The sequence below is a fragment of the Arvicola amphibius genome, chromosome 7 (assembly GCF_903992535.2).
Source record: "Arvicola amphibius chromosome 7, mArvAmp1.2, whole genome shotgun sequence".
Lineage (NCBI taxonomy): Eukaryota > Metazoa > Chordata > Mammalia > Rodentia > Cricetidae > Arvicola > Arvicola amphibius.
In genome coordinates this window covers 127,888,738-127,915,818 of record NC_052053.1, presented here as the reverse complement: position 1 = coordinate 127,915,818, position 27,081 = coordinate 127,888,738, and the positions used below count along the sequence as shown (strand labels likewise).

Sequence of the window (27,081 nt, the reverse complement as noted above, 5' to 3'; positions counted from 1 at the left end):
ATCTAAAGATGGGTCAAAACGTCCTAAGCTGTCTTAGAATAATGCACCGTAAGTAATGTTTATATTGGATATTGGGTAAGTGTGGGGACAGCAATGTATTTTTTTTTGTCCCTGTGCCTTTTATAACAGGCTTGATTCCTCTTGCATGCCTTAGAATTTTAATAAGTGCTTTTTATATGGCTGTAGATGCTCCTGGATGTGTTACATCTAACTATATAGTGTCCTGTTTCTGTTTCCCTTCATTAAGCTGGTATTCTTCTACCTGATGTAGGTGCAGGCAAAGGTAAAATAATTCATCTGCATGACTTTCTACCTGTGTGCACTTTGCAATGTTAAAATGTGGGGAACTGCAGCATGGGTAAAAATGAGAAAATGAAATATGCTCAGAACCACCAAAAGGAGAAGATCTGGGCTGATCATGGCTTTGAAATTAATTTCTACATGGTTTTATAATAGAAAGTCATATGTTTAATTCTCCCCAAATTCTTTTCTCAAGACTTATCCCTGGTGCAAATCCTGATCTTAGATTGTAAGAATATGATTTGGTTAGATTTGGGACAAAAATTGCGAACTTGTCACAGATCCACATGACCATGCCACATATCAGGAATTGTAGTACTGGATGACAACAGTCTACTAGACACAGACCAGCTGGGTTTCCTATAGCCATCTGACCTGGCCACACTCCTAGACAACATTGTGTACACACACACCCTCAATAGCATCACAACACGCTGTCCTCCCGAGCTTTGACTTAGCAGTGTCCTAGAGCTGCTCCAAGACTGAGTCTCTACGAGTGACTGCGTCGGCATGCATGTTGTTCACAACTGTCTCACTCTACCCTGTCTCCTCCACTGCTCAAGTCTCCCTTCCTGAGCTCTAGCCAGTGGTCTCCAGTGGGTGGCATCCCTTCCTCTTTAGTTCTGACAGCCCTCTGTGTCCCAAACACTTGCAGGGAGAATGGTGTTTGATCACTTGTGATGTATCATCCACCTGTGGCAGTACCACAGCACCCACTCCCATCTTTGATCCTTGGCTATTGGTTCACCAGGTTCAGCTTTTAGGGAGCAGCTATGTTCCTGCCTCCCTGAGCTGTTTCCAAGTGAAGCAGAGAAGTAGCCACAGTCAGGTCTTGCCTTAGGCTGTAATAGACTGGAGGCTCTGCATAGGAGTGAAGGAAAAGAACAAGAGTCTTGTCTTAAGTGTGTCCACTGTTGTGAGTTTAGACTTATGCATATTTTTATTATAAAACCTGCTTATATTCAGAAACTTGATGAATCACAAAATGTATGTAAGGTGGATTTTAGAGTCACTCTGTTTTATAGGCACATTTCTCTTCTTGGATAATTATCAACTCAAACGATGGGTAGTTTTATGGGAATTTAGGCTATGTAACTTTAACTCAAGACTCACACTGAAAGCCTGACTGTCTCTTCTATGTGACAATATGTCCCTGTGGCCATGGCCAATGCCAACCAAGAACTTGTGCTTCCCAGGGCCTGACAGTGAAGCAAGTCTGAGCTCCCCACTGGTCATATTAGAAGATAATATGAATTCTTTTAAAAAAGAAACTCAAACTAAATATGTCTTTATTAATAGTTTTGTTTTGCATTTGGTTGTAATAAATGCAACCCTGGACACGGAATTTAAAAAAAACAAAGGTAGAATTAAACAAAAGTCCTCAATATGAAATCTAATGGGTATCAGATAATAAAAGGATAATATTTAGATTAGAAAAATGGTGAATCTGATGTCATTTTCAGTAGTTTAATAGTGCAATATTAATGCTGTTTATATAAAATGATATTTTACCATAGTGATACTTAAACTCAATTTGTAATTCTGAATTTTTCTTCAACGTATTTTTTTTCAGTCTAACAATGATGAATTAAAGTGGCCAACTGATCACTTCTCAAGTGATAATAGAGACTGATTTCAGGGCTTTGCACATACTTAGAGTTTTCCTTCCATTTCCTCAGCATGATTAAATCAGCAGAGAATATTGAGGATCTTCAGGAGCTTATTCTGATTCACTCCCTTGTCTGATCCAAACCACCGAAGTTCACATAAAAGTTATCTTGTTTGGCAGTTCTTATTCCATATATATGGCTCCTTAGTCGATCTGAGGGTCTGGAGTTCTGGGAACTGTGCCTGCCAAGGCTTATCTATGAAAGGAAACAACACCTGAGGAAAGTAGATGTGGGCTTTGCCCGTCGCTCTCCTCTGCTGCCAGACCTGGATTCCCGTGACACCGTGACACTGATACACTCAACATCAGCCACCAGAACAGATCTGTAGAGCAATTGGTGTAGAAAGTGGAGAAACTAGTAAATAACAAGTCCACGCCCTGCTTAATTTGCAGTCTCCATGGTCACCATGGGACTGAGCAGAAAAGCTCCATTGGGCTACTGCCAGTCCTGGCTCCTTCCTGGAGTCTGACTCTTACTAGATGATTTTTGCCTTTATTTGGCTTGATAAACAACAACCAAAAACAGCCACAAATGCATTTGAACACTCGGTGTGACAGTCAGGAGGTCTCCTTGGTGCAGACTTTTTACATGACTCATGCATCAAGCAGTAAACAGGCTTTTCCTACAAGTCTTGTAACAAGACACATGCTTACTGTGGGGCAGGGAGATGACAGACCGTAGTGTCTGGAAGCTAATGTGTGGGTAACGGGCATCAGTACATGCCAGTAGAGAAAGGTTTATTATAGGGAGAGGTAGTCAGGGAGACCCTTGGGGAAGCTGAGAGCACACACAGCCCTGAGAGTCCCTTGTTGGCTACATCCCAGGTGCTCAGTGAGCGGGAAAAGTGGAACAAAGGGGCAGCCAATGGGAAGGAAGGTTAGATTTCCCTATTCTAAAAGTTATCAAAGAATATAACCCGAAGAAACTGCAATCTTAATGGGTGCATTGAAGGGAAAACTAAATATGGCTTTAGTATAGATACTTTAACTACAGTTAACAATATATTAGGTATCTAAAATACATCTATCTTATTTTTCAACACTTTTTATTAATTAAAATTTTCATTTATTTTTAAATCTGGACCACAGTTTCCCTTCCCCCTCTTCCTTTTCGCTCCCCCTAACTCCCCTCTGTGTCCCCCCCACCTACTGCTCCTCTGTTTCTGTTCAGAAAGGGGCACACCTCCAAAGGGTGTCAACAAAGCATGGCATATCAAGTTGAGGTAGGACTAAGCTCCCCACTTTGTATTAAGGCTGGGTGAGTCGAGCTAGTAAGGAAAATAGGTTCCCAAGCATTAGGGACAGGCCGTGTCCCACAAACAGACCAAGCTACATGTGTAGAGGGCGTAGGTCAGTCCCATGCAGGCTTCTTGGCTGTTGGTCCAGAGTCTCTGAGCTACTATGAACCCAGTTAGTTGTTTCTGTGGGTTCCCTTATGATGATCTTGAATCCCCTGGCTCATACAATATTAGGTCCCTCTCTTAAACAGGATTGCCAGAGCTTGACCCAGTGCTTGGCTGTGGATCTCTGCATTAGTTTCCAACAGTTACTGGATGAAGGCTCTCTGATGACAATTAGGGCAGTCACCAATATGATTACAGCAGAATGCCAGTTCAGGCACCATCTCCACTATTGAGGTCATCCTCGGGGCTTCCTGGGGGTTTCCCTGGCACTGGATTTCTCCCTCACCCCGATATACTTTCCCCCATCAAGACGTCTTTCATTACTCTCCCCTCAATCCTGCCCAAACCTACCTGATCCCTTATGATCCTACCCCCTCTCTGTCCCCAGTTTATCCAGGAGATCTCTTCTATTTCCTTTTCCCAGAGAAATCCATGTATTGGTCTTTGGGCCCTCCTTGTTACCTAGCCTCTCTGGGGCTGTGAATTATAGCCTGCTATCCTTTACTTTACAACTAATATCCACTTATGAGTGAGTACATGCCATATTTGTCTTTCTGGGTCTGGGTTACCTCACTCAGGATTATTTTTTTCTAGTTCCATCCATTTGCCTACAAATTTCATAATATCATTGCTTTTTATAGCTGAGTAAGACACCATTATGTAAAGGTACCATATTTTCTTTATCCATTTTCTTTTTGGTTGAGCGCCATATAGGTTATTTCCAGGTTCTGACTATTACAAATAATGCTGCTAAGAACATAGTTGAGCAAGTATCCTTGTGGTATGATTGTGAATCATTTGGATATATGTCTAAGATTGGTATAGCTCGGTCTTGAGGTAAATCGATTCCCAATTTTCTGAGAAACCACCATATAAATTTCCAAAGTGTCTGAATGAGTTCGTACTCCCACAAGCAGCGGAGGAGTGCTCCCTTATCCTCTCCAATGTAAGCTGTCATCAGTGTTTTTGATCTTAGCCATTGTGACAGGTGTAAGATGGTGTCTCAGATTATTTAGGTTTGTATTTCCCTGATTGCTAAGGATGTTGAACAATTCTTTAAGGGTATATTGGACATTTAAAATTCTTCCAATGAGAATTTTGTTTAGATCTGTGCCCCATTTTTAATTGGATTATTTGGTATTTTGATGTCTAGTTCCTTGAGTTCTTTATATATTTTGGAGATCAGCCCTCTGTCAGATGCCAGGTTGGTGAAGATATTTTCCCATTCTGTACGCTGCTGTTTTGTGTCCTTTGCCTTACAGAAGCTTTTCCATTCATGAAGTCCCATTTATTAATTGTCTACTTCAGAGTCCATGGTACTGGTATTATTGTTATATTCAGGCAGTTGTCTCCTATGCCAATACATTCAAGGCTACTTCCCGCTTTCTCTTCTATCAGGCTCAGTGTAACTGGATTTATGTTGAGGTCTTTGATCCAATTGGACTTGCATTTTGTGCAGGGTGATAGATATAGATCTTTTGTAATTTTCTACATGCCAATATTCAGTTATATCAGCAACACTTGTTGAAGATGCTTTCTTTTTTTTTCCATTTTATAATTTTGGCTTCTTTGTCCAAAGTCAGGTGCTCATCAGTGTGTGGATTTGAGTCAGGGAATTTGATCTGATTTCATTGATCCACCTGTATGTTTTTATGCCAATACCATGCTGTTTTTATTATTATAGCTGTATACTAGAACTTGAAGCCAGGGGTGGTGATACTTTGACTTTGTATTGCTTGGATCTTCTTTTGCTGTCTTATTGCTCTAGCTAGAACTTTGAATACTATATTGAATAGATATGGAGAGAGTGGACAGCCTTTTCTTGTTCCTGACTTTAATGGAATCACGTTGTGTTTCTCTCTATATAAGTTGATGATGGCTGTGAGCTTGCTGTATACTGCCTTTATTATGTTTAAGTATGTTCCTTGTATCCCTTCTCTCTTCAAGACTTTTATCATGAAGGGTATTGGATTTTTTCAGAGGCTTTTTCAGCATCTAATGAGATGATTATATGTTTTTTCTTTCAGTTTATTTATATGATGGATTTCACTGACAGATTTTCTTATGTTGAACTCTCCCTGCTTCTCTGCGATGAGCCTACTTAATCATGGAGGATGATTATTTTTTTAATGTGTTCTTGGATTTAGTTTGCCAGCATTTTATTGAGCATTTTTGCATCAATGATTATGAGAGAAAATAGCCTGTAATCCTCTTTATTTGTTGCATCGTTGTGTGGTTTAGATATCAAGGCAACTGTAGTCTCATAAGAAGAATTTGGCATTGTTTCTTCTGTTTCTATTGTGTGGAACAATTTGAGTGGTATTTGTATTAGATCTTCTTTGAAATTCTGGTAGAATTCTGTGCTGAGATCATCTAATTCTAAGTATTATTATTATTATTATTATTATTATTATTATTATTATTATTATTATTTTGGTGGGGAAACATTTAATGACTGTTTCTATTTCCTTAGCTCTATTGAAATTGTTTATCTGGTCTTGATTTAACTTTTGTATGTGGTACCCATGAAGAAATTGTCTATTTCTTTTAGATTTTCCAATTTTGTGTAGTATGACCCAATAAGTCTCTGAATTTTCTCAGTATCTGTTGTTATATCCCCCTTTTGGTTTCAGATTTTGTTAATTTGGGTATTCTCTCTCTTCCTTTTTGTTGGTTTGGATAGGGATTTGTCTGCCTTGCTGATTTCCTCAAAGAACCAACTCTTTGTTTCATTGATTCTTTGCACTCTTCTCTTTGTTTCTATTTTTATTGATTTCAACCCTGAGTTTGGTTGTTTCTTGCTCTCTACTCCTCTTGTGTGTGGTTTCTTCTTTTTATTCTAGAGATTTCGGGTGTGCTGTTAAGTTGCTAGTGTGAGATTTCTCCAAGTTCTTTATGTAGACACTTGGTACTGTGTATTTTCCTCTTTGCATTGATTTCATGGTATCCCATAAGTTTGGGTATGTTATGCATTCATTTTCATTAAATTCTAAAAAGACTTTAACTTATTTTTTTGACCCAGTGGTAATTCAGTTGAGAGTTATTTAGTTTCCATGAGTTTCTAGGCTTTATGTGGTTTGTCTTGTTGTTGAACTCCAACTTCAACCTATGGTGATTAGATAAGATACAGGGTGTTATTCCAATTTTTTTTGTATCTCTTGAGATTTTCTTTGTGACCCAGTATGTGGTCAGTTTTAGAGAAGGCTCCATAAGGTGCTGAGAAGGAGGTATATTATTTTGCGTTTGGGTAAATTATTCTGTAAATATCTAAGTCCATAATATCTGTTAGTTCCCTTAATTTTTTGTTTAGTTTCTGTCTGGCATAATTGTTCATTGGTGTGAGTGGGGCATTGAAGTCTCCCACTATTAATGTGAGGTTTGATATGTTATTTAAACTTTAGTAATGTTTCTTTTATCAATGTGGGTACCCTTGTATTTGGTGCATAGCTGATCAGAATTGAGAGTTCATCTTGATGTATTTGTCCTTTGATGAATATGAAATGTCCTTCTCTGTCTCTTTTGATTAATTTTAGTTTGCAGCCTATTTTGTTAGATATTAGGAAAGTTACACTGGCTTGCTTCTTAGGTCCATTTGATTAGAAAATTTTTTCCGAATCTTTTACTCCGTCCCTGAAATCGAGTGTATTTCTTGTATGCTGCAGAAGAATGAATACTGTTTTCAGATCCATTCTGTCAGCTTGTGTATTTTTAGTAGTGAATTTTGTCCATTGATATTAAGAGATGTTAATGACCAGTGATTCTTAATTCCTGTTATTGTTTTGGTTTTGGTGGTGGTGGTAGTGTGTGTGAGTTTTTTCTTCTTTGTGTTTTGCTTGTGTGATGTTATCGATTGCCTGTGTTTTTGTGGGTGTAGCTAACTTTCTTGGGTTGCATGTTCTTTTGCTGAATGTATTCTTGCACTGGAGTTTTTGCATCTGTTCTCCCAAATGGTGTGGCTTGTACCTGTGCCTGTGGAGTCTTCTAGAGCTGCAGGGCAGAGTTGGCCACAGGCTGATGATAAGGTGGATGGGGTTGGGCAGTAGAGTGGGTCTTGGGGGAACATAATCCAGTGGGTGGCGACAGTGGTAGTGTAACCTACAGGCCGATCTTTCAACTGCTAGCTTCTGGGGACTGCCAAAATATATCTGTCTTAAAATTGGAAGTTCGTACCCTTTGATTACCATCTTCCACTTTTCCCGCCCCGCTCCAGCCCCTAGCAGTTACATTTCTACACTGTTTTTGTTTGACTGGTTTAGATTCCATATATAATTAGAAATTTTTCTTTCTGCATTTGGTTTATTTCATATAGCACAACGACCTTTGATTTGCTATGCTGTAGATAGGACTTTCTTCTTTTGTAAGACTGCGTAATATTCCTTCATTATATGCCAGTCACCATTACCTGCTCCTCTGTCATTAGTTTCCCTGTCTTGATTCACAAAGAGTGCTTCAGTGAGCACAGGGGGACTGAAACATCTTCAGGATACTAATTTAATTCCAGAAAAGCTGGAAATAAAATTTTAAATGTCCAAACAATCCAGAGGAGAAATGTGAGGAAGGAAACAGAAATGAATATTTATTTTTAGAGATAGTCTCATGCATCCCACCCAATCTCATCATACAGATGAGATTGACCTTTACTTCTGATCCTCCAGCCTCCATTTCTCTAGTTCTGGCATAATAGTTCTGTGCTACTAAAGTTCTTAATGCTATGAATGAATATTTATAGATACCACTGTTTTCGAGCTGCCTAAATGACTCATTAGTCAAAGGTGCTTGCCACCAAGCTGATGACCTGAGTTCAATTCCCAGAGCTTACATGGTGGAAAGAGAGAACCAATTTCCACAACTTGTTCTCTGACCTGTGAACACGTGCCATGTTGTGTGCATACCTGAACACACACACACACACACACACACACAAATAAATTTTTTAAATTAAGCTTTAACAATATAGATACCCTTTGTTTAAAATTATTTTGCTATGGTTCTGCTTTCTGAAAACTTCTATTATTCAAAACTAAAATCTTCATTTCTGTGATGTCATAATAATTTTTGAGACATGATTTCATGTATCCTAAGCTAGCCTTGTATCCTAGAGTGGCCTAGAGCTTGCTGCGTATGTGAGGACGACCTTGGGCTCCCGACCTCTGAGCTCTGGGATGGCAGGAGTGTGCTGCCACACCTGCTTTGATGCACTGCTGGGGCCACACCTGCTTTGATGCACTGCTGGGGTCACACCTGCTTTGATGCACTGTTGGGGTCACACCATGAGCATCACACACACCAGACAAACACTCTCCCCGCTGAGTCCCAGACACAGATTCCAAGCTATTTTTTTATAAGAAATTGATTGGTGTGTTCTAGGCTCTGGCTGGTGATAGTTCACACACAGGCCTATGTAACTCCTTCTCTTGATTATTTTCTTGTTGTTGTCTACTTAAGAAGAAATCTGGGAAAACTAAAATTGTTTCTTGTAATTCAGTAATCACTTTGCCCTCTGCTATTCTTTTGCCTACCACAAATATGCATGTTATTCAATTATACTTCGCAGGCCAAGTATATCATTTAACTTCTTTAGTATGCCTTTCAAATTTTTTATTCCTATTAATTAAACTTGTGTTCTTAGACAATACCATACACGTATGCAATACACATCTCTCTACCATCCGTCTATAGCCCAAATTTCTCCCCACAGACTGTGTTTTGATTCCAGGAAATACCACTCCTTTACACAGCACTAACACAGACCTTCTAAATTATATCACATTTTAGAATTCAGCTTTAGAGTCTGATGAAACCTGTCTCAGTGCTCTCTGATTTCATAGCCCTTATAAATTCTCTGGGTTGGCAAAGGCGTCTGATCATTTTAGCTCCTGTAGTTCTCACTTTTAGTTGAGGCTATTGGGGTGGCCTGAGAGACTTAGCCTGGAGCTTCTCAAATAACATTTCTACTTACTTCACGTGTGTTTTTTACTCCATTGTAAGCATATGGAGAGCATCATGTAGCTTCTTTAATTTGGAGTTTTAGAATCCAGTTCCTCTGTTATATGCTCTTTAGGAAATGCTGTGTAACCAACACTAGGAAAGACTGCCACTCTCTGGGATGTAGTAGCTCAGCTAGTTCCCGCTCTTTCTATTGCTTCTTAGCCTCCAGCAGAGCATAGTGGGCCACCCCATTTGTCCTTGTTCTTCCTGCGTGTCCTAACTACTCACCATCTCCTAACACATGAGTTTCTCAGCTCTTCAGATTCTCAGTCTGTGACTCAAGACAGGCCAGAAGTCTCTACTCTAGAGAATATTCTCTCTCCTCCCAACACACATACTTTGGAGACCTTCACCGAGAAGCCAAATAAAATGTAAAAGTAGCCTCATGGTACCTGGATATCTCTAAGCACTCTAATGACTGTTTTACTCAGGACTCTTCATTAATCCCCAATATCCGTCAGTAAATGAAGACAGTTATATTTACTGGGACTGGATCTAATGAGAAGCAGTTTGCATTATGCAGAAACCATGTACTAGAATTCATAATTTTAACAGCATATGCCATTATTTCTGGTTATTATACTATTTTAGTAACTGAGAGAACCTTTCTACAACAAAAAGTGAAGATGCATGGACTCTAAATTATTTTGTAATAAATTCTGGTGTTTTATTTGCACAACTTCAGATTATTTGATCTTTCAGTCAGTGTGTATGGTGCTGCACTATGATTGTTTGTGTGTTTTGTTTGTTTTGTTTTCTGTTGTGTATTTAGTTCGAGCAGGAAACCCCAGGATCAGCAATCTCACTGCTGCAGCCGCTGAGACGTATGCCAATATCAGTTGGGAATATGAGGGACCAGAGCATGTGAAGTTTTATGTTGAATATGGTGTAGCAGGCAGTAAGACATGATTTATTACCCTGCTTTCAATTTGGGGGACACATTTTAGGAGACTAGGAATACCGTTAGGATTTACCATGGGCAACATTGAAAAATAACTTAATTTCACCAAGAGAATCAGCACCCTTAGAATAAAGTTACAGTGAACTTCAAGCCTCTGTTTCATATATAAATACAAATACAAATACAGAAGCTCACTGCATGTTATTTTTCATATCAGAGCACTTTACACTGGTTCTGTAAATATAACATGTAGACAAAACTAGTAACATTTAAGTACACATAAGACAACTTTCTTTTTTCAATCTGGAATTTCTAGTAGTAGAAATCAAACTGAAAGGAAAGAATTCGTTTTACCCAAATTAACCCAGCAAAATTTTATAGTAAATGAAAGAAAATTAAAACTGTAGACGCATCTATTTTGTCTTGCTGTTTTATGTATTCCCGAGTCAGCTCTCTGTGCGCACATAGCCACATCTCCTGGAAGGTGCAGGCGGGCTGAGTTACCAGTGACTCATGAGAACCCATCCCTCTCTCAGTGCAGTGGGCCCTGGATGTCACAGGCTGAACGGCCAATGAATGCTTACACAAACGTCTGATGAAATGCTCAACACCACTCAACTTCCTCTTCAGGCCTTTATTGGGCAAATATGTGTTTTTGCAAACAACCATCCCTTCAGAAAAAATCAATACTTGGGAAATGTTGAATATGTAACTTGTATATAAAAGGCATTTAAATTTACCAAAAGATTCATCTTATGAATCTTTATAAACATTTCTCATAGTTCACTGTAGCTACTTAATTTGTAATCATTCTTAATGCAAACATCTTGGGAGAAACTCAGCCATTTCGTGAGGCAAGAACAGATGAGGCAGTATTCTTTGTATCAAAAATACTAATGGCCATGATGGGATTTGTGCATTTGTTTGCACACTAGGTGTCCAATAGGTTTTCCTTTGAGAGTATTTTCACTTAGCTCCTCATTTTAAGTGATTTATTTGACACAATTAGATCTTTAGAAATCTAAAATGATACATTTAATCACACTAGGGGTTTTAATCTTTACTTAAGAGACAATTTTCCTTTCGTGAAGAATTAAGTAACTTCTGGTCCTTGAAATGTTCAAATTTGTTTTTTGTTTGTTTGTTTTTGTTTTTGCAAAATTTCCATAGGCAAAGAAGAATGGAGGAAGGAAGTTGTAAATGGTTCTCGAAGCTTCTTTGGGTTAAAGGGTCTCATGCCAGGAACAGCATACAAAGTTCGAGTTGGTGCAGAGGGGGACTCTGGTTTTGTGAGTTCAGAGGATGTGTTTGAGACAGGCCCAGGTGAGGCACACACCACCCCAGTTCTGGATCATGCTCAGAAGTAGAAGACAATAGACACTCTAGTCAGAGGCTGGTGTGGGTGGAGCTCGCAGGGCTGTGGATGTCATGTGTGGGGCCTTGTTGGGTTGGGAGTTTGCATTTTAATTATGTTTGGATTCTTTCATTAAATGAATTACAAAATTGGGAAGATCCCTTTTAACTACCTTCTTGACCAAAACCATTTAAAAGACTGAAGTGTAATTTTAAATTACATTATTTAGATAATTCAATTTTTAATAATACCCATATTTAAAATTTTCCTGAATTAAATTGACAATGCCTGAAATTCTTTTTAGGTTGGATTATATCTAAGAGAGTAAGAATTCTGTATCTCAAAATGGACAATAACCCAGCATAATCCTCCAACTTGGTTAGATGATCAATACAATGTTATTAAGTTTATACAAAAGAAATTCTGTAAATCTGGTTTTGCATTTTATTGCAAAAAGTTGCCTGTTTATATGTGTTTTAGTTTTGTTAATGTTATTTAGAGTTTGCTAGGATAAAAGCAAAGTTTTAAAAAGAAATTTTCATGTAAATGTAAATAATATTATTAATAATAAATATTTGCTGCCCGTATAGAAAATAATCCCTGCTGTCTCAGATTGAAGCAGGATCCATTTGGTGTGTGTTTCATCCTATGGTTCATATATCCATCTTCTGCTGACTCATGTCACACATTCTTGATGAGATGTTACACCTGTAGGAACCAAAGGCAAGATGGAGTGTCTAGTTGAATTAACAAAACATGGTTTTTAAAGTAATTTCTTATCATTTAAAAATACTCACCCAGGAAAAGTTTTTGAAAGAGAAAGAAACCAAAGTTAGTACTAAATAATTTACCAAATAAGGCTTTCTAAAGATACATCTGCTAAAGTCAGCATGTTTTAAGAAAATTCCTGTTACTTGGTTCCTTCTATTTCCTATCCATTTACATACATAGTTTAGGAAAGGAAGTAATTCTAAAAGGGAGCTTCTGAATAACTCGGCTCTGCAAGACTTTGCCTGTTGTTACTGGTGACTATTAATTTCAGAATACGAGAAGCTAGAATAGGAACAAAATACAGAATTTAGTCAGCCTACTGCACGACACGCAAGTGCTTTTCTCATTCCATTCCTAGAGCACCGCTCTAGCGTGAGGACTGTGAGTACCCACTTGCACCGCACGCCAGTCTTCAGTGACAGCTGCAGTAAGGTAGAGCCAGGACGAGAGTCTGACCTTCCAGTCCCAGAGAGAGGCCCCAGACACAGCCACTGTACAAAGTTGCAGAGGCATACCTCAGAAGGACCAGGTTGTCTCAGAAACAATGGATTCAACGAGCCTTCATACTTCCTTATTGTGCTTTTCTAAGCCTCTAAGGCCTGCACGTCCTCCCAAATTACAGATAAACTGAATTCACTTCCAAAATTAGCTCGCATCATGTTTGTCCTTTTGCAAGACCAAAGGTGTCTCCTTTAAAAAAATATTTTCCTCATTGGGAGATGTTTACCATCCCAGTGGCAAGTGCTAGTTTTATTCAAGATGAGTGAGTGGAACGAGAGGGACACGGGACATTACTGTAAGCCACTGATAGTGTTAGGATGACCCAGTTATTGTCACCTTTCAGCTACTCACTGACAACTAAAAAGAGCAAGTTTTGATTAAGTTCTAGTAATGGCCCAAAATAACAAATTTTCTTCTCCCAAGGGGCAGTGCTCTGTCCCTAGGGTCACAAAATGTACTCCCATGTAAACACTTTATCTGCTACTCTGACTCCCTCCCCGCACTAGGTTGATTCCTCAAAGTCTAGGGCATCAGCACTCCATAGGGAAGCAAACCATTTGGCTGTCTTGACTCTGTCATGGGCTGTGATCCAGGAACCTCAGCTCAACTCTTCCTGCAGAGTTCTCGGTACATGGCATTATCTCCACCTTTGAAGTCTGTGTCTAGGACACCACTGCCCGTGCCAGGCAGCACACACTGAGACAATGCAGCACAACCGTGGAGAGGCTGGTGCTCTGCTCTGTCCCTGCCCCGATCTCTCCCCAACACTGCCCTCTGTCCTCCCTCATGCGTCACCCCTCAGTTGTGGAGCCCCTCTCTTACATCATCAGGGATTTAAGACAGATCTGTTCTTGGGCCCAGCTCTTTTCTGTTGCCCCTTCAGGCTTTTTTCAAGTTCCTTCTTTCCATTTCTGACTGTTTTAACTGGACAGGGCATTTCCATGCTTTGAGAATTCTTCATAAATAGTAATCATCATATGTCTCCCTCTATGATTTGGAGGACCAAAGAACACTTTCCTCAGAGATATCCCACCATGCAGCACAGGTGAACAGCAAACTGTTCTGAAACTTCTAGGCATCAAGGCAAACCTCCTCACTTCTCTGCCTTATTTCATATTTGTGTACTCCTTATATGTGTTAGTTTAATTTATCACTTTGACAATAATTGAAGCATATGTTTTAACTATAGAAATTCCAGATGAAAAGAAAATCTACTTTCACTTTCCAGCTAATGCCCACCTATGTCAGTTGCCTTTCCCTTTGCTGTGACCTGACAGGATATAACTTAGGAAGGAAGGATTTATTTTGGTCAGTGTTTAAGAGTCCAGTTTATCATGGTGGTGACAGCATGGTGATGGGAATAGCAAGTGGCTTTTGCAGCAGGGCCTGAGGTTGCTTGCTCACAACTTGGCAGACCAGAATGCAGGCAGTTAGAATTGAGGGACGAGGCAATAAAACTCCAAGACCTATCTTTGCTGACCCACACTTCCTTCAGCAAAATTTTACCTCCCAAAGATTTGAAAACTTCCTGAAAGAGCACAGCAGCTGGGGACTGTGTTCAAACACTTGGGCCTATGAGAGTCACTTCACAGTCAAACCCTTTTTTCCAAGAAGAAAAATGCCCTAGGTTTCACCTGTGTCTGTCTGTTTCCGTCTATGTATGTATGTATCTATGTATGTATGTATGTATGTATGTATGTATGTATGTATGTATGAATGAATGTATACACCTGCTCACTTGTTATGATTGGCTAGTCTTAAGTAATAGATCAGAGAAATACCAAGCACTCTTTTCGTTGATATAAAAGCAAAGATTCAAAGTTAACATGAAAATCTTTGGCCATCTGTCCAGGGAGCAGCTAGTTTAGCACAGCTACTCAGCAGTAGCTGCTGGGGAGCGGTTCAGTTGTGAAAGCCTTCATTTGTGGAAGACAGTGTCAGCGCTAACTCTCGAGCATCTCACATTTTTATTTCATCAGTCTTATTTGATTTAATGAAAGATATAAATGCCAAAACTATTTATAACAATGCCATAATTCATTAAGCATCCCATAATCAAGGACTCCCATGATTAGAATAACTTTTGTCATGTAGTTTGGGACTCAGTTTTGAATAAAAGTGTGCAGAGGTCTTGTACAAATGGCCAAGACTATTTTTCCAAAGAGAATTTAATGAATTTTTCAAATGATTTACCTGTTCTAGAATGGATTGTCCCTAAAGCAGTTTATTATATATTCAGACATTTCTGAATTTGGTGTCTGGACATGTTTTCAGGAATGCATTATATCAGGACAGTTACTATTCAGTTAGTAGCATACTCACTAACTGAAGCTAGACAGGACAGACAGACATAAGGTCCCTTCCAACTCTTGGGAAATCTCTTGTGCTCACCCTCTCTGGCTTTGGGATTTTATCATAATGTCCGTCTCAGGGGACTTTTGTGAGGATTAAAAGAGATCCTGCCTTCAGTACAGTTCTTAGCCTAGAAGAGAGGTCCAAGTTGTTAGCTGTTGTTATAATCACTACCACCACTGCTACCACCAACATCATCATCACCACTGACATCATCATCACCACCACTGACATCATCATCACCACCCACCACTGACATCATCATCACCACCCACCACTGACATCATCATCACCACCACTGACATCATCATCATCACCACCACTGACATCATCATCACCACCCACCACTGACATCATCATCACCACCACTGACATCATCATCACCACCACTGACATCATCATCACCACCACTGACATCATCATCACCACCACTGACGTCATCATCACCACCACTGACGTCATCACCACCCACCACTGACATCATCATCATCACCACTGACATCATCATCATCATCACCACTGGTATCATCATCATCAACACCCACCCTGACATCATCATCACCACCACTGGTATCATCATCACCACTGATATCATCATCACCATTGATATCATCATCACCACCACTGACATCATCATCACCACTGATATCATCATCACCACTGATATCATCACCACCACTGACATCATCATCACCACCCCCCACAGCCACCACCACCATCACCACTACCACCACTGTGACATGTGTATAAAAACCAGAGCTGTCTGTACTCAAGTTCTACATGTGCCTGGTTACAATGCAGCTCAAAAATCCTCTAAATAATGAGACACAGAAGGGCCATTTGAAAAAGGCTTTTGGCCTTCAGTTTATGTTCCAAATAATGTATTTCTATTTCCATCATATTTCTTAAACGTATCTCCAGACATTGTTTTACATTTCATTTCACACTTGATTTTAACCATTTTCCCCCCTGTGGCAAAAATGACACAATGAGATGCTACTTTCAGTGCCCATGGGAAACCTGGGTTGTGCTTATTTCTGCATCCAGAGACCATGCACATCTAACCCAATGGTGAAACTTTTTCAGAATATACTCAGAATAAAAACACATTATAGGCATATATATATATATATATATATATATATATATATGGATGTAGAAGAAGAAAACCTTTTATGTTGTTTATGCTTAAAAAGAAAAAGCAAAGGCCTTTAATAAAGGACTCGTGGAAACATTTAAACCCATCTTCGTGGATGTGTCTGAATAGCCACTGATAAGCACTTTGTCCATTGTGGCTGACAACTTTTTCATAATACCTGAACCGTTCTTATGGGCTTTTTTGCATACTATGAGTAGCTAAATAAAAAGTTTCACATCATTTACTCAGACAGAATAGATGGAGACATAAAGAATCGTTTGCATGTAAATCAGTATTTTCTCTTGAAACTGTTCATTTATTGCAATAATGGTTCTATTGATCAAATATATTTTGAAGTTCTTTGGATAATAGAGCCCAGACAATAAAAATTACTGATACTTTGAGAATAGATTTGATATTCTCAGGATTTCCATTCAGAATGGAGGTGTCGTGTAAAATAACAATTCTGGTGTTCATCAGTGGCTAGGCTTCTTGCATGGGCCATTTTCTTTTCTTTACTTTCTTTTTTTTTTTAAAGATTTCCAAACACTGAAAAAAGAGCTTCATCCTTTCACTGATAATTTTAGTCTTTCGAAGGGAAAATACTCCATTAGATGTATGCATTCTGATCTGTTTAAAATTCAGTTTTATATTCCTTTCATACATCATATCCACTTTATACCCCCAAATAATAGATTTTTAATTGGTTTGAGAATGCAGCTCTACTGACAGTGTGTAGCTGCAGTAAGTGTGAACCTAGTGTTTATCAGGGTGCGGCAGCACTTAATCTCATTAACATCAGGATTTCTCTGGTTCAATGTTTACATAATGAAGGTTTTTCAGAGTTAAGTTTGTAATTTCCCTGTGATGACTGACAGATTCCAGTCTGGAATCCTGTGAAAAGTACGTAAAGGCTCATATACTGTGGCAAATGTGTTTTGATGAAGAGACCAGCATGGAACTGACCTTGGCGTTGACCCATTCCTACTGATGCCATTGGTTTGTTTTGCAGCGATGGCAAGCCGGCAAGTGGATATTGCGACCCAGGGCTGGTTCATAGGTCTAATGTGTGCCGTCGCCCTCCTCATTTTAATTTTGCTGATCGTTTGCTTCGTCAGAAGAAACAAGGGTGGTAAATATCCAGGTAAGAAGGATTCAAAACGTTTTCTGATGCTGCTGATTTATCTGCTAAACTGAAAAGAGCTATGGAGATAGGAAAAGGCACAGCATATCTTCTTAGAGCCATGCGTTGAATTTCTTGGTCAAAACATTTTGACCCCTCTTGATAATTGTGAGACCATCATCACAGGCCCTAGGGTGCAAGGGAGTTACGCCAGTCAGTTCTCCAAGGAAGCCTGCTTCCATAGGACCCAAAGGGTTATAAACACTGAAGTAGGGCCTAACGTCACTTTACAAGAGAAGAAGGGGGGACAGTGTGCACAATTTTCAGAATACAAGAACTGGTGTGACATTGCATTATGGTCCCTGCAAGGTTGATGAATTCCTATCTTCTTGACTTGATCATTTTATCCTCTGATTAAAAACATTAATTTTTTAAAACACTACATAAGAGCATGTTTACAAAAATGTTTGTTACCATCAATATGCTCATAAATAGACCGGAAAATATAGAAGAAACTTGAGAAACTTAAAAATCATTTCTTCATTGGGGAAAAAAAAACTGAAGTATCTCAATGTGTTCATTGATCTAGTAAATATCAAAGCCTACTCAAGGCCACATCAGATGCATGTCTGCATGGTATCTATGTATGTAGAGATTATCCTTCCTCTATATCTCAGCTCACCCCTGCAAATACTAAACAAGGAAGTTCAGGATCAATGGATAATGCTGTCACTTCAAACTTTTCAGTTAAAGAGAAGGAGGATGCTCATGCAGACCCTGAAATCCAGCCCATGAAGGAAGATGATGGAACATTTGGAGAATACAGGTGAGCCCTTGTTCCTTCTGGCCCTGCTTTCCCTGCCCCACTAGACACTACCCTCAGACACTCGCTGAGTTCTGAGAGCAGAACTGAATGAGTGGCAGGCCCTTCCTGACAGTTATTAATTTAGAAACAAGTCCATGTCAATATATCCTCCTTCGTGGCTAAAATATTGTGACTAAAAGCTTGTCATTAAAACACAGGAATCCTTGTAAAAAAATATTTCCATTGTCGTCATGGGTTTAGGATCAGGATATACTCCATCCTGTTATCTTTTCCAGAGACATGAGCTGTGCTGTTCAGTCTAGGACTGTCACTGCAGTGAGAACTTGAATCCTGCACAGCCTACAGTGTGAGGGAAACATGCGTTTATAAAACCAGCGTTAGCAGGATGGTCCTTTGCTTCTGTTTCACTTTAGTTTGGAGACTCATTATGTAGTTCAGGCTAGCCTGGGATTCACTAGATAGGCCAGGCTGGCTCCAGACTCATAACCCAGTCATAACTCATACATCAGTCTTGTAGGTGCTTCAGGGGAGAGAGAAAGTGGATGTAAATGTGTGTGCTGGGGACCAAATCCAGAGCTTTGCACAGACCAGGCGAGTGCTCTATTTCTTAACTACATTCCCAGCCCCAAGACTTTTTAATCTCAGATTTATAAAAGTATTTTCTTAAATAAGACCCATCCCCCTCACTTTTTGTCCATAAAAATAGGCTATTTTAGAAGCTGTTAATTATTAAGAACTGTCACAGCCATTCATGGAGAACATTAACTCAATGAGTGCCAATTCTGCAATCTTAATTTAACTCCATATTAAGAAAAACATCTATCAAATCTGTCTATCTTCTTTTAATTCTCTTTACATGAAACTATTCTTGCCTTGATACTTCATGTCTTTCACAGAGAGGAATGATTACTTTAGACATCATTAAAAACAGAGTAAGTTTATCATGTATTTAGTGCCCTGAAATAACTCCATTTATGGAATACTTTTTATAACTTAGTTTTTTTGATGACATAAAATGTAATCTTCTAAATATACATGAAGCTAATATTGTGGCTATTTTGATAGAAGAAAATACTTTTGGGTGAAATAAAAACTCAATATTGTGAATTCCAAGGCACCTTTGTAGATAGATATTTGCATCGGGTACTAACTGTCTCTGTATCTCATTTTTTGATATTCCCTTGCCAGTATTATTCATAAGGGGACAACAGCCAATGCCAACACAGGAAATGTAAAGTGGATTCAGAAAATCCATGTATTTCAGTATGAGTTTTCATCATAGTGTCCATGCAGGTGTGAGCTTGTTGGGCCTCCAGTGTCTCAGCACCTACGCTGCTCCCCTCCAAAACAGAAAAGCCGATGGTTTCTAAAAGCTCTCAAAATTTCTGTAGTTCAAAATACCCTAACAGTGTCGTGCAAGGGTTATGGTGATGCCAGGCATTGGGTCTGGAACCGAAAGGGTTTGCAAACCTAAGACGGTACCCACCCACTATGACCAGGTTTTCCGTAGTGCACGAGAGCAGCCCCCAGTGTGCATAGCCCTCGGCAGCTGCGTCTCACTCTAAGAGTAAAATCTTCGCCGGTGTAACTCACTTTTCTACCTGTTTCTCCCACGCACAGGTGAGCTGACACTAATTAAAGGACATCCTTGTAAAGTTTATGTGACTATGACCTCATACAGGCTATGCACACCATTCCCTTGTTTATTGATATGAAGCTACATCTTCAATATAAAGAAGACATTTGCATGAATTAGAAATAAGCCATTGTACTTCATACATTTTTCACATTCTGGTGGATTCATGCGTAAGCAAATGTGGCAATGTACTGCTCATTTCAAAGCCCTCAAAATATCAGTTTGATATTATATTGATGTGACGCCAAGATCCGGGACAATGTGACTTTGGGTGACTAGGCTAACACCACTAAACCTTCATTTTAGTAAGGGTTGTGGCTTATGAACTAGCTTGGAATCAAGAAGCTATTAATTTTTCTTTCAACTTAGCCATTGCCTCTGATTTCTTTATGATACCTAATTTATATCCTTCTCAATTTTCATCATGTAGACAAAATTTCTAGCATCTGCACATCCCCAGAGGTTTCTTTTCTGGTGCTGTGCTCTCTATGAATGATCCGACAGCTTCCAGCATGGTTCTGTTTTCGGAGCAGTACATAGCAAGTGTATGGCTCACATCTTCATAGTCATGACTTGGTTTACATCTACTGGCTCTCATTTCTTTGTCTCAGCATCAATTCATATGTGTGCTGTGTCTGTGAAACGTTTTCAGATGGCTGTCTTTGGCTTCTGCCAAAGTTTCTCAGGATATAGAGACTTTCCATTTGGGCCTTTTGAATAGAAGTCCATAGACACGAAGACAAAAACCCTTGTCACTCGTGTAATGACATTAATCCTGGAGAAGCCAAAGGAAATAAAGTTCTGATGGATGTCTTCAACTCAAAGCACAACTCGGAGGTGTGACTTTGAATGAATTTTCAAGTTTGTGAATCATTCATGTGAAATTGCACCTCCCAGACTCCAGACCATTGTTGTCGGTGCGACCTTGGCCTTAGGCACTCAGATAATCCCTCAGGTTTATTCCCTTTGGTTCTTCCCATTTAGGCCCTTTCAATCTGAGAGTCATAATTAATGAAAATGGTTCCAACTATTTATGGAGAATTATTTGTTGTAATGGTACATTTGAGTGTTATTCTTTTCCCTAAATCACCGGGATCCTTTCTCTACTTTGCACCTGCTAGAAGTTTTGAGCTCTGTATTTCTTATTGAATCTTAGTCTCCAGTATTCTGAAAAAGAACTCTCTAATGCTAGTCTCGTGCTGACACACAATTAGTACTATTGTCAAAATGTAAATTGATTCCATTTGTATTTCACACATTCTCTAGCCTGAGCATGGAACAATTCTACCTGGTTGGCTCCAAACCAGAGAAAATGTAGTGCAAAGAGGGATGGAACTCCCAAAATGGCCAAATCTGATTTTTTTCCCATATACTGTATTCCCATACCCTCACTCCAACACCCATCCCTAAGCAGCTACCCTCTCTCAGAAGTCTGCAGCTTTCTTTGTTTGTCTCTTTAATTATACAGACGGTAGGATCTGCATCCTTACTAGCATATAGAAAAATCAAAGAAACAGTGCAGCCAACTATGTAAGTATTTCCTTATTCTTTAGATGCATTCTCTTTAAAAACAAGAGCGAGCCTAGGCTGTAAACTGTATGTGCCTGTGCTGTGTGATTTACTGCCAAAGCGGAGGATCTCGCTATGGGAATCTTGTCATTCGTGTGACCACAGCCCTGTGGCCAGCTCGCTAACTCTTTCTCCAAGCCTGGCTGATCCAGACCGCGCTGTTTTACTTGTTACACACTTCAAGCTCATCGTGCTCACAAATATGCACTGGATGTAAGAAAATAATGATGCACTTTGGAAGTGTGCCAGCACAGGTGTGAATGCATGGATGTCAATAACACTGTTGTGTAATTTGGTCATAATAGGATGGTTGCTGCAAGAAAATCATATGGAATTTTTAGACTTATTTATGGTTGCTGGTTTTTATTTTGGTAAACATTTCATGGATGTGAACCAAGCACCACGGGGGAAGAAATGAATGAACTACCTAAAATGTATTCTCAGTATGAGAGAATAAAAAACACAAGCCAATGCTTTGTCTGCTACTATAACATTAAAAAGGAATGAGAAAATTTAATGTTAGAATTCTAAAGCATATCTGAAATATTCTTGGTCTCTTCTATTGTGATTTTTAACATAACTTTACCCAATGGATGTTTCTAAAGTGCATACTATAGACCTTAGAAAAATTGAACACAGTAGAATTTGGTCCCTCTTTGGGAGTTTATAATCTAGCGATGGATATAGAGAACTACCAACAACTTGATGGGTGTGTGAAAAGTGTCATTGCTTTTTCTCATTGTATTGCTTGATACTCCTGGGTAATTTTCATTAGTTGTGCTGAAAACAGCCAAATGTGGTAGCCCGTGTCTGTATTACTAGCACTTGGGCAGCAAAGCCAGGAATGTGAGAAGTTCAAGGTCATCTTCAGCTACATAGCAAAGTTGAGAGTGTTAGGCCAGTGTGGGCTACATAGGACCCTGTCTCCAACAATATAAAGGAGGGAGAGGATGAGTAAAAGGAAGAGAGAGAAGGAAGAGGAGACAAGACTATCCTTACCGTTATTTGTGATTCCAAGCAGAACAGTTCAGCAATGACCATCAAGGATTCTGTTCACTATAGTTTTCATGAAGGCATCCTTAACCAGATTAATAGAAACATTTCCCCCTTTCTAGGGTATTAAAAGTTTCTTCATGAATGAGTGTTGAACTCTGTCATATTCTTTTGCCTAAATCTACTGTGATGATAATGGTTTTACTTTCAAAAGTAAAAATGTTAAATTTCATAAATTATATTTTCATTCTAAGTCAAACTTGCATTCCTAAACTTGATCCAAATTGGATATGCTATTTTGACTTGTTATAAGTTCAGGTCTCCTTGTCGAAGTTCTTGAGTTGCATCCGCCAATAGCTTGATGTTTTTATGGCATTTTTGTTGGTTTTACATATCATTGTCATAAAAAAGTCTCACAACATTAGTACAGAGTCGTGCTTCTGACATGAACAGCAAGTGCAAGTCAAACTTTGGATGTTCTTCTGAGCTTGCTCTGCGGCACAGTGAACGGGAGTAATGCCAAGCTTCTCGTTTCTTCCAGACATCCTCGTGCCATCATCTTCCCTGTTGCTCCTTAACCAATCCATCAGAAAGTCCTCCTTTCTCTTATTTCCAAAGTATGATCACAATCTGAGCACTTTGTATAAACTTCTTCAACCTTCCACCCCGGTCCAAACTAGAGCCATCTCCCTTCTGGATGATGGAAATTATCTCATGACTCTACTGCAGAGCTTTGCAGACTCACCCTTTTAAAGAGCCCCTGGCCAATGCTCTAGATTTTGTAGCCCACATAGTTTTAGGTGGAACTCTGCAATTCTACTGATATAGCAGAAAGAGAGCCATGAGCATCAGCAGTAAAGAAGTCACACGTGGGTGTGGCTCCAGTTTGCAGGAGTTTGTCAATCCCTCCTCTCAAGGCAGACTACTGTCAACACTGGATGACAGAGTTCACGCTTTTGGAGTAATATGGGTCAGACTGCAGTTCTCACCCATGGAAACACCCCCAGAGCCTCCATCTCTTAAACAGAGGCTTGTCAGTGTCCATGGAACCCTGGCCTACACCTCCCACCTCCAACTCCTCTCTTTCTCCCTCACTCATAGAACACACCAGGCCTGCCCTGCCGCAGATCATCTGTACTGCTTGATGCTTTTGCCATAACTGATCTTGCTCTAGTCATCCACATGGCCAACTTAGCTCTTAGACCTTTTGAACAAGACCTTCCCTGGATAGCTTCTGTCAACCCTGCCTCCTCTTCCCTTCTGTCTCTTTACTCAACTCTAGATTCTCTGCAGTACTGATCATTTGGCATAATGAATTCTCCTTACCATGTTGGTTATTAACTGCACTTTACCCCCATTGGTTATAAGGTCAGCATGTTAGTCTTGGTTGCTTGTCTCTATATCTCCAGAGCCAGAATGATGTCTGCCTTAGAGTAGATACTTAGTGAATGTTAGATGAAGGGAAGACTGGATGAAAAAAAATGGCATAAGGAGCATCTTCCTATAATATATTCCCGGGGTGTTATTTCCACTAAGTAGAGTAATAAGTGGAACTCAGGTGGCAAAATGCTGCTTATCATTGAACTCTTTAGGGGCATACACATTAGAGGAATTCAAGCAAAGTACAGAAGTTCACAGCTAAATCTCAAAGATGTCATGAAAGCTGCTTTTGTAATAAGTTGGGTTTTGTGGGTGTTATGTTCTCTGAAAGGCTCCCCTCAACAGGCCACCTCAATGATCTCTGATGTCACCAAGTTGTACAGATGGCAATGTGTACTTGTATATTAGCTGCACAGGTCATTTTTGATAGCACGTGAAAGTTTGACGTATTTTTCTTGGAGAGAAAAGTAAGAGATTGCTAGCAGAAGGTATTGCTGAAGGAGACAGACTTATTTATCTTTAAATCTTGGAGCTTGACTAGGAAAAAAAATCAGTCTTGCCAACAATGATCTTAGCACCAGTTTCTGTTAAAACGCTGAAGTTACAGTGACCCCTTTGTACATCAAGCACATCAGGGCTCTTAGGCAAATAAGAGCCTATTTCACACAGTTTTTGGCTATTTTTTCTCAAATGTTACCTGCTAAGGAGTCAATCACTGTACCTATGTATATGACCCTATTAGTGGATGATCTTAAATTCAATGATATATGTGGCCATGTTTGTGGATAATCTTAAACACAATAAACACACCTTTGCTTTCAGAAGGTGTGCTTAAGGGTTCAGCAAAGAAATAAGCAAAATAATAAAAGGCTCCCATAATGCTTTGCCAAAGTACAAGCCTTGGACCCCCTAGTGTGAGTACAGCACAGAGGTGATGTGAGAAACTGGTTAATCAGAAGACAGGACATATTTGTTTTTGTGAGTTTGAAAGCACTCACTCCCTTTAGGGTTTGGGAACATGCTGCTTATGGTTCAAATATAGTGCTTTTAAATTACCTTGGTTATCTTTCCAAATTAATAAATCTTTACCCATTGACCAAAAATTCTTCAGAAAAAAAATATTGTGACCTATCCATATAAGGATTGTGCTTTTCTTCTTAGGCTGTTCTCATTTGTTTCCTCTGCCTCCTTTTAACGGATTTCTAGGTCTTTTGAAAGGTAAGGCGGAAGTTCACGAACCTGGCCTGCACTCAATAACAAAATTATTCAAACTGAAGGATTTTGCTTCTCCTTCTGGCTTAGGAAAAACAATCCCTGTTTCACATGTAAGCAGAATCATGCTCCATTCACATCCAAGGAATCGGAGATGTTCTACAGTTTAACACACTAACTGGCCACTGTCCTGAGCTCTACCCTGCTCCTCTGAACTGAAACAGTGATAGGTTTCTGTTATCCTTAAACCTCCCCCTTTTAATGCTTGTGATTGCTCCTGGATTGCCTTCCAATCAGGCATCGGAATCTCTCATTTAAATTAGCACGCACAATCGAAAAAGCCATCTGCTCCGCTGCAGACCATGATCCAACCATCTCTGTGCCTGATCTCCATCACAGTAGGGGCCCTCGCCTTCTGGAGTCCACCTGGCAGTTAGATTTGGCCGCAGCAGCTCAGGACTCCATATGCTTTTTCATAATTCGCATGCATGATCTGTAAAAGCAAGGTGCCTTGCCTCAATGCCGGTCTTACCGAAAAGTTTTCTGTTTTCTTTTTCTTTGTTTCCAGTGATGCCGAAGATCACAAGCCTTTGAAAAAAGGAAGCCGAACACCTTCAGACAGGACTGTGGAAAAGGAGAACAGTGACGATAGCCTGGTTGACTATGGCGAGGGGGTGAACGGCCAGTTCAATGAGGATGGCTCCTTTATTGGGCAATACAGTGGTAAGAAAGAGAAAGAACCAGCCGAGGGCAATGAGAGCTCAGAGGCCCCTTCACCTGTCAACGCCATGAACTCCTTTGTTTAAGTCTTTAGGCTCTGCGTCAATGTCCCATTTCTCTGGAATGTCTTTCCTGAGCTCTTCTCATCCCTCTCAGCCTATGGACATGTGGGTAGAAAAGGACGTTTTCTGCTGTCTGTGAGTACTATGAGAGCAAAGCAAGAACACAACTCAGTCACGTGCTACGTTAATGTGAACTGGGGTGCAACGTGCATACTTTTTGTTGTTCAGAGTGGGTTTTCTCAGTTTTCCTTGGAACTGATTAAAAAAACAATCCAACATCATCCACAGCTCACATCATTCCCCGTGCGGGATACAGCCCAATAAGCTGCATGAAACATGCTGTGCAGAGGCCACACCGCGGATGTGATAGCGACATGGTCAGGTACTTAGTGACACTATCCTCAGCTGAACCCTACATATGAATTCCGTTGTTATTGTGGAGAGTGTTCCTGTAGCGTTCTCTAGAGCTCCAATGTCTCTGTGGACATTGTTGTAAAACTCGTGACTATGTCTAGCTGTTGTTAGTCTTTTCGGGAGACTGTTAGGAACAGTGTGTACAGTATTTACTTCCTGTGTGAATTAATTATGACAGACACATCTGCTAATGCTCACCAAGGCTCCGCCACCTGTTCTTTGCTCCTGTTACTTCCTAGGCTTCTTAACCTTCCAGGTTACAGTGGCAGCGCCCCACTTCTTACGCTCTCTGCGTCCAGTCGTTTGGGGGCATAAACATGACATTTTGTGATCCCTTCTGGCTTGTGTGCCATACAGAAAGAACTGAAGACAAAACTCTCAAGTTAGATTTCAGATCTTATTCTAGAAAATGCAGGGCGAGCCACGTGCAGTGCCTTCAGACACTCAGCGTCCCCTGACGCCTGCACTCTAGATTGGCCAATCTGAGCAGCTCCATCCTGTGTCACTGCTGCTGGTAGGGAGGAACTTTAAAAAGGCATTGGCAATGAGAACCGAAATGCTGGAAAGCTGGGAAAGTAAAAACAAGTTTATCTGAAGGGGCTTTCCCCTATAAATATCAAAAAGCAAAGAAAGCTTTGTCATCAGCTGGAGAACAGGATGGGCCTGTGGTCTTTTGTTTCTAGCCAAACAAGCTATATTGAAAAAGAAAAATGCTGAGCTTGAAAATGGATGGAAAAATCACATGATTCTAGAACTAAAGCACACAACA

At 39.8% G+C, this 27,081-nt stretch overlaps 1 protein-coding gene across 34 annotated transcripts in view; it reads left to right on the top strand.

Moving 5' to 3' along the window:
• The window catches only part of Nrcam (neuronal cell adhesion molecule), a 70,638-nt gene extending 44,716 nt beyond the window's left edge, over positions 1-25,922 (top strand). For 11 of the 34 annotated variants that reach the window (XM_038336200.1, XM_038336198.1, XM_038336205.1 and 8 more), the window contains 3 exons: positions 17,390-17,521; positions 18,248-18,326; positions 25,685-25,922. In XM_038336200.1, coding sequence (XP_038192128.1) covers positions 17,390-17,521; positions 18,248-18,326; positions 25,685-25,922 — 449 coding nt within the window. The other 23 variants (XM_038336190.1, XM_038336189.1, XM_038336185.1 and 20 more) reach the window with 10 other exon arrangements.
• The last annotated feature ends 1,159 nt before the right edge of the window (positions 25,923-27,081 follow it).